At 44.7% G+C, this 8,841-nt stretch overlaps 1 protein-coding gene across 2 annotated transcripts in view; it reads left to right on the forward strand.

The window, feature by feature from the left end:
• Positions 1-5,375, forward strand: part of Rhbdl2 (rhomboid like 2) — a 30,911-nt gene extending 25,536 nt beyond the window's left edge. Inside the window, exons 6-8 of one of the 2 annotated variants that reach the window (XM_021161588.2) lie at positions 103-163; positions 2,048-2,109; positions 4,778-4,995. In XM_021161588.2, coding sequence (XP_021017247.1) covers positions 103-163; positions 2,048-2,109; positions 4,778-4,957 — 303 coding nt within the window. In that variant the 3' untranslated portion in view covers positions 4,958-4,995. Of the gene's footprint in view, positions 1-102; positions 164-2,047; positions 2,110-4,777 lie in introns of both variants that reach the window. The other variant, XM_029476660.1, reaches the window with a different exon arrangement.
• Positions 5,376-8,841: the final 3,466 nt, after the last annotated feature.

Genomic DNA, 8,841 nt, shown 5'->3' on the forward strand with positions numbered 1-8,841 from the left:
GGAAGGAAGGAAGGAAGGAAGGAAGGAAGGAAGGAAAAAGAAAAAAGAAAGGAAGAAAGGAAAAGCCTACAGCTTGTATTCTTCTTCTTATCACTTTCCCAGAACTTTCGAGAAATGATTCCTGCCTTTGGAATCGTCAGACTACTCGTTATCATTCTGATAGGTAAGTGCACTTTTCAAACATTTTACACCCTCAGTCTTATCTTCAGCCTTCACCAGAAGGGATGCTGGATAGTCTAGCCTTGGGAAGAACTGTCCGCTGGTAGAGGTACCTCAGTGACGTGCCAGGACAAGTTCTGGATGTGCTTGCTCTGTGCGTCTTGCCTCTCACAATAGCTTCACTTAAGTTTTCTGTTCCAGTCTCTTGTTTCACATGTCGGGCCATATATGACTTCTGTCTGCAAATGAACAGCTTAAAAACTGCTAAGATAATCTATCTTTTTCCTAAAGTTCTCGATTTTCAACTCTTGGGGTAGTGCTCCTGCCCCACCTCCTGAGCACTAAGATAACAGACTTGTGCTCTCATACCTATACCTGGTTTTGTACAGTGCCAGCAATCTAACCCAGGGTTCCTCACACTGCAGGCCAGCGTCCACTGATTGAGTTATAGCCACAATCTCTGTCCCGGTTTCCTTGTGCATAAGGTGGTACCATTATTCTCACTTGGCTTGCTAAGGCAGCCCTCTATCGGGTCTCTGTTCCTGTTCTTGCTTCCTCTTTCCTCCTAACCAGAATGATTCTTCCCCAGCACCATAAAAGCAAAGCAACCCCAAAATCTCATCAGATTCATGTCATCCAGGCCCCAAACCCCCAAAGCCTTCCTGTCACCCAGATGCCAAAACGCCTGGGTGAGAAGGCCTCTGAGTATCGATCACTCCCTAGCTCCTTGCCTGGTCCTACCAGAATTGCTGGAAGTCTCTTTTAAACAGGAGGCTCACCCTTGGCCTTTATTTTTTAACAAGTTCCTGGTGCCAAGTATCATGGTTCCTGCCTATAATTCCAGTACTCCAGAGGCCAAGGCAGGAAGGTGCCCTCAAGTTTGGGCCCACTTGGGTTAGATAATAAGTTTAAGACTAGCCTGAGATGTATAGTGAAACCTCATCTCAAGCAAAATAAAACAGACATTCCTAAGTGCTTTTGATATTGCTGGTTTGAGGGGGATGTTTCTGCCTCAGGGACTTCATGCTTGTTTCCCTTTACATATCAGCATGGCTTGCTCCATCTAGTGAAGGATTCTTAGAGAGCTCCCCAATCCTCCTATTAAAAACAGTAGCTTAGCTGATAAAACTTCTTAGTTGGTAAAAGTGCCCGACGCCAAGCCAGGTCCCAGGTCCCACATGGTAGAAGCAGAGGAGTGACTTCTGCAAGCTGTCCTCCTATCTCCACACAGGCACTGTGGCACGTAAACACACACACACACACACACACACACACACACACACACACACACACACGAGAGAGAGAGAGAGAACTAATTAAAAATAGTATTTTAAAGGATAGTCTATTCTCAACACCCCCAATTCTTTGTATTTTCATTGTGGTACTCAGCACAACGAGGACACTATTGTCTTTTGTTTGTTTGTTTGATTGGTTTTTTAAACTGTGTGTGTGTGTGGGTCTCACTCTGTAGCCCTGGCTGGCCTGGAACTTGGTAGTGAACGAGGTTGGCCTCGAACTAACAGAGATCTGCCTGCCTCTACTTTTTGAGTTCTGGGATTACAGGCATCAGCCAACAAACCTGGCAATGCACACACTCCCTCTTCCACCAGGACAGTAACCTCCATAAGTCAGGGCCATGTCTGGTCTGCTCTTTGCTTTATGTCTACCATGAGGGTAGCGCTGTTGCTTGTTTGACTGATACATCCATAAACAGGTTACTGATAATGTCCACTTCATTAAGCTCTTATGAGAACTAATGAATCGATGGAGGGAAAACTCGGAGACCAGCAACTGGTACAGCAACAGAGTAAAGCAAGACATGGTTAAAGGGAACAAAACTCTGCTCACTTGGGAGATCCTGAGCTTCATTGGGTGTCTTCTCTTCTAGTTGCGTCAGACATGGGATTTGCTCTCTACAGAAGATTCTTTGTCCCTGCAAATGGGTCTCCGGTGAGTTTACTTTCTTTCCCCTCCCCTCCTTCTTTCTGTATTTGTCTCTGTGTGTTTGTGTATATTTGCGTGCTCTCACATGTGCATGCACACATAAGTTCATGCTGTGGAGGGCAGAAGACAACTTGCAGAATAGGTTTCTGCCTTTCATCCTGTCTCTGCCTCCAGTCTCATTATAGAAATTCTGGAATTGCAGATATCCATTCCTGTATCCAGCTTCCTTACATGGGTTCCAGGCTCAGTCGTAGGTTATCAGGCTTTTGAGGCAAGAACTTTTACCTGCTGAGACATCTCTCCAGCCTCAATCCCGCCCCCCCACAACTCTTTTCTTTTTTAAAAAAGAAAAACATATTTTTTCCATCAAAAAGAGTCATCATGTAATCTCCGCATTCAGGAGGCTGATGTAGAAGGATCTGGTGCTCTGGGCCATCCTCGGCTACATAGCAAGTTCAAGGGTAGCCCAGGCTAAATGAGACTGTTTCAAAACAGCAACAACAATAACAATAGAATAAAACAAACAAACAAAAAAAAGGGGGATATCAAATAGAGATTACAACTCCAATCTAATTAAAGTGCTCAAATTTCCCTTTGGAAGTTAAAAAAAAAAAACAAAACAAAACAATTCCTAAGATAGATCTGGGGAGATGCCTCAATGGATGCAAATTCCTAACACTCAGTCCATGATGGACAGCCTGGAGTCCCAGCCCTTGATAAGTGGAGACTGGGATCCCCAGGGCAAGTTGGCCAGCTAGGCAACCCAAATCACTGAGCTTTTATTCCAGCACTGCGAGGCAGAAGCAGGAAGATCTCTGTGAGCTACATAGTGAGTTTCAGAACTAAGTATCTCTCTCTCTCTCTCTCTCTCTCTCTCTCTCTCTCTCTCTCTCTCTCTCTCTCTCTATCTCATCTATATCTCTATCTCTATCTCTATCTCATCTATATCTACCTACCTACCTATCTATCTGTATATAGAGAGACCTACCTCAATATATAATAAAGTGGATGGATGGAGAGCCATTTGAGAACAGTTAGCCTCTGGCCTCCACATACATACATGCACATGCACTTGCACATTCATGTGTACCCATGGACATCCAAACACACATATGCACGACCACAACCAAAACAAACAATAAAAAAATTTAAAAGTTCTGAGGAAATCAGAGTTCAGATTGCCATTTGGCTCTCATACTTGTCTGCCATGCTGGTAGCTATTCAAAAGTAGGTGATGAAGGCTTCCCCTGCCCACAGAGAATTTAACGTATAGTGGTAAACTGAATGTAGTGGTGCGTGCCTATAATCTCAGCACTTGTGAGGACTGAAGATCATCCTCAACTGCTTTCATCATTAGTTCAGGGCCATAATGAGACATATGAGGTTCTGTCTTTAAAAACAGCAACAACAAAAACACGGATCAGAATATAGCAATGAGCTGGGCAGGCGCTTGTGACTTCAAGGCCAGCCTGGTCTACAGAGCAAGTTCCAGGACAACCCGTGCTACACAGAGAAACTCTGTCTAGGGGTGGGAAGGAGGATATAGCATTTTGTCCAAGTGCTAAAATTTTGTGTCCAAGTATACTATAAAATAAACTGACAAAAGTAATTTTCAGGTTTTTCTGGGGTTAGTCTTTGAATGTGATAGTTTGTTTTTAATTGTTATTTAGTGTTATTTAATTCTGCATCTCACTTCAATGGTTTAATGGTTTTTGACAACAGAGATACCTCATGGCTAGCCCCATTGTGGTCTCTTGGCTAACTTTGTGTAGAGAGAGAGACATCAGAAATGCAAAGCTGACCAAGAGGATAAGACTAACAGTGGTTCTGTCTTGTGTGCTTAGCGTGGGTGGGTAACATATTTTATATTAGGGTTGGTTGTACACACCTATAATCCTACCACTGAGGAGACTGAGGCAGGAGACTTTCTGTGAGTTCCAGTCCAGCCAGGGTTATATAGTAAGACCTTGTCTCAACGGAAAGAAAGAACGGAAGGAAGGTAGGAAGGGAGGGAGGGAGGGAGGGAAAGGAAGGAAAGGAAAGAAAAGAAAAAAGAAAAGGAAGGAAGGGAGGGGGGAAGAAAAAGAGGAGAAAGAGAAGAGAGGGGAAGAAAAAGAGAGAAAGACTTGGGTTGGTGAAGTGGCTCAAGTGTCCAGCACTTCCCCTGCAAGCCTGGAAACCTGTGTTCAGTCCTGGAAGCCATGTGTGGGTGGAAGGAGAGACTTGACCTCACAGTTACCCTCTGCCTTGCACATGTGCTTGGTGGCACGTGTACCCTATATAACACATATACACAATAATAACAAGTTACATAAACAGAAAAGAAAAGGATTGTTTTGTTTTTTGAGACAAGGTCTCTTTGTGTAACCCTGGCTGTCATGGAACTTACTCTGTAGTCCAGACTGGCCTTGAACTCACGGAGATCTGCCTGCCTCTGAGTGCTGGGGCTAAAGGCATGCGCCACCCACCACACATGGCCACAGTTTTTGAGCTTTATGTGATTTACAACATCATCTTGTCTCAAGGGACAAAGGAGTTTGTGTCTCCTCCATCTTAGCCTCAAGACCCAGACTTTAAGATGACGATGATATTTGCGCTGGAGTAGGAGATCCACAGCTAAAATATACAATTAGCATTTTCTCCATCCATTTCTAATTTTTTCCCTTTCTCCAAGGTGTCCTTTGCTGCTCACATTGCAGGCGGATTTGCTGGGATGTCCATAGGTTACACTGTGTTCAGCTGCTTTGACAAGACCCTGCTCAAAGACCCCAGGTTCTGGATCGCAATTGCTGCATATGTAGCTTGTCTCTTATTTGCTGTGTTTTTTAACATCTTTCTGTCCCCAGCAAACTGACTTGCCTCTATGATAAGCCAGTTAATATAAAAGTGTCACGTGGGACCGGGTGTGGTGGCGCACGTCTTTAATCCCAGCACTCGTGAGGCAGAGGCAGGCGGATTTCTGAGCTTGAGGCCAGACTGGTCTATAAAGTGAGTTCCAGGACAGCCAGGGCTACACAGAAAAACCCTGTCTCAAAAAACAAAAAACAAAAAACAAAAAAAAGTGTCACATGGGGGGAAATTGTAGACTCTGATATTCCAGCAAATGCTAAGAACATTATAAAGAAGACAGGACAGCGACTGAGCTTCCAATAGGAAGCAAGAAGATAAGAAGCAAAGACCGGGTCGTTCATGCACAGAACATGTGTGTATTATCCTGTGAAGGAGACTTGATATCCTTGGGGGATGTAACTTGGAGGTTGTTTATAGGCTCCGTGAGAACTGTACTATAATAATAAACATTTTTTTTTCACATCTGTGCTGGACTCTTGCTTCCTGTTGCGTTGAGGCAAAGCCTTGTGTATCATAGAGTGGCTAAGAACTTTGCTGAATCCAAGGAAGTCCTTCTTGATCTCTGCTTATATCTCTGCAGCTGGAATGACAGGCTTGTGTGATACCAACCTGGGGTCTCCATCCTTTAAGGCTGGCTCTGCTGAGCTACGCTTCCCATGTAAAACTCTCGACAATCACTTTTCAGTAGACAGAGCACAACTGCTGTTGTTGTCTAAAGATTTATGTGTTTGGTTTTTGAGACAGGGATTCTCTGTGTAACAGCCCTGGCTGTTGTGGAACTTGCTTTGTAGACCAAGATGGCCCTGAAATCACAGAGGTCCTTGTGCTTCTGCCTCAGGAGTGCCGGGATTAGGCATGGGCCACTATGACTGGCAAGACTTACTTTACTCCTATGTGTATGAATGTTTTGCCTGTGTGCATGTGTGTGTACCGTATGCATGTACTGGATCCCCTGGAACTGGAGTTACAAATGGCTGTGAGCTACCATAACGGGTGTTAGGAATCAAACCTGGGTCCTCTTCAGTAGCAACAAGAACTTCCAAACACTGAGCCATTTGTTGAGCCCCAAGCAAGACTGTTGTGTTTTGTATATATAGCTGCTAATTTTTTTCAACTCAGAAATGTAGATAATTAAATATTATTCTGTATCTTAGAGATGAGAATATGGGAATGCCTAAAACACCAAAGTACAATTGCATACTTGTGGGTTTACAGCCACAGATTCAACTGACCTAGACTACAAATATTTTAAAATAATACATCTGTACTGAATACTTACAGATGTGCACATGCGTGCATGCGCACGTGCATGTATGTGCACGTGTGTGTGTGTGTGTGTTTGTATGTGTGTATGTGTAGGCATGTGCACCATAGCATACAAGTAAAGTAAGTGGAGGTCAGAGGGCAGCCTTTAGAAGGGAATCAGTTGTCTTATTATTATTATTATTATTATTATTATTATTATTATTACTATTGGACATTTTCTTTATTTACATTTCAAATGTTATCCCCTCTCCCAGTTTTCCCCCCTCCCAGAAACCCCCTATCCCATCCACCCTCCCCCTGCTTCTCTAAGGGTGTTCCTCCACTCACTCACCCACTCCCACCTCCCTACCCTCAATTCCCCTACACTGGGGCATCTATCAAGCCTTCATAGGACCAAAGACCTCTCCTATTCCATCTTGGGACCAGCTTCCATCTTAAAGAAAAAAAGCCTGAGAACTTGACCTGCAGCAGAACTCAACCTGCACCCAGTTACCAGGAAGGACCCCATGGCTTGTCCGTAGCTACTTCCTAGCAACAGTCAATCAAAGATTAGTCTGTTTCAGATGAACTTTCAGACTGTATGTGATTGTATACGGCCTTGCTTCAGAGCACCCGTCGGCTTATAGTTATCCTATTAGATGCTTGCCAGACTGGACACCCCTCCCTCACCCCATCACTTGCTCCCATTTTCCTATAAAAACTTGTCCTGCCGAGGGATCGAAGCTGCTCCACCTTCCCTTCCCGTCCTGCTGTGTCAGGGTTGGGTTGGAGGAGAGCCCAAGCCTGAGCTTGTAATGAAGAGAGCCTAATGCTATTGCACCAGAAACAGCTCCTTGCTGGTCTTTTGGGGTTCACAAACTCTTCCTGGCACAACACTTCCACCACGTGGGCCCCAGGGATCAAACATACATTACCAAGCTTACCAGGGAGCACCATTACCCACTGGGACATTTTGCCAGCTCATCTACCTTTATTTTTTTATTTTATTTTTACAGAGGATATAATTTATTTTTGCTTACAGTTGCACAGGGGTAAAAGTCCATTATGGTGGCTTCTCAGTGGTGCTTTGTGTTGTAAAAAGTATGGTTTTGTTTTACTTTCCAAAGACTCTTGGTTATGCTCATCCTTTTCAACCCCAACATTGCTTCCTGTATTTCATTTAGTTCATTGGATATAATATATATTCTTTTATCTTTAATATTTTACAGTCTAATCGTTGTTCCCTCTCTGTCTGCCCACTGACAGTTCCTCCTCCCATTCCTCCTCTGCCCCCCCCCACGTGCCCCCCAGTCCTGGTCTCAAAGAGGATGTCCCCACCTCTCACCCCCCATCCCACCATTCCCTGGGGGTTAGGTGCATCTTCTCTCACTGAGGTCAGACCAGGCAGTCCTCTGCTGTATATGTGTCGGGAGGGCCTCATATGACATGGTGTACGCTGCCTGGTTCATGGCTCAGTGAAAGATCTCGGGGCTCCAGGTTAGTTGAGACTGTTGGTCTTTCTTTGGGGTCGCCCTTCTCCTCAGCTTCTTCCATCCTTTCCCTAATTCAACCACAGGGGTCCCCGGCTTCTGTCCATTACTTTTTTTTTTTTTGAAACACTGTCTCTCCCCCAACCCCTCTCTTCTGACACACACAGAAGAGGGCATCAGACCCCATTACAGATGGTTGTGAGCCACCATGTGGTTGCTGGGAATTGAACTCAGGACCTTTGGAAGAGCAGTCAGTGCTTTTCATCTGTTGAGCCATCGCTCCATCCCTGAGACATTTTTTTGTGGACTCCAGAACTTACCTTTTCAGCTAGTTTAGCTGGCCAGCCAGCCTCTAGGATGTCTGTCTCCCCCAACCCCTCAGCACTGGGATTATAAAGTGAGCTGCTCTGCCTTTCACTGTGTGCTTGGAACTTGCACTTAGATATATGTATCCAGTAAACACTGTGTACTGACCCAGTTCCCCAACTTTTAGACTATGTGTGTGTTGTGCACACATTTGGAAACCCTAAAGGGTTGAACCACACTCCTCTTAAAAGATTTTTAAAAAATTAATTATATGTAGCTGTGTGTACCAATGTGCACCTGAGTGCAGGTACCCTCAGAAGCATCATAGGTCTTTGGAGCTGGAGTTAGAGTCTCATCAGACCACCTGACACGGGAGTTGCTAACCAAACTCAGGTCCTCTGGAAGAGAAGTGCTTCTGATCACTGAGCCATTTTGCCAGCCCCTACTCCAATTTGATTTTGATTTTGTTTTTGTGTAACCCTGACTATCCTGGAACTGGCTCTGGAGACCAGGCTGGCCTTGAACTCATAAAGATCTGCTTGGCTCTGCCTCCCTAGTGCTTAAAGGCATTTGTCACCAGCACCTGGCCAATCTTTAAGTTTTACTTTGAGTGTTTGCCTGCAGCTATGGACATACACGGTGCACATGCCCAGAGCCCCTGGAGCTGGGGTTGTAGATGATCATGAACCACCGGATGGATGCTGGGAATTGTCCTCTGCAAGTGTAGCCAGTATTCTTAACTTCTGAGCCCTCTCTCTAGCCCTACATCCAGTTTTAGCCAATGCATATTTTAAGGCTTTTACAAAGACCAGAAGGCTTAAACATATATTGATTTATTTGACGACAA

Source organism: Mus caroli, chromosome 4, assembly GCF_900094665.2.
Source record: "Mus caroli chromosome 4, CAROLI_EIJ_v1.1, whole genome shotgun sequence".
In the NCBI taxonomy this organism is placed as follows: Eukaryota; Metazoa; Chordata; class Mammalia; order Rodentia; family Muridae; genus Mus; species Mus caroli.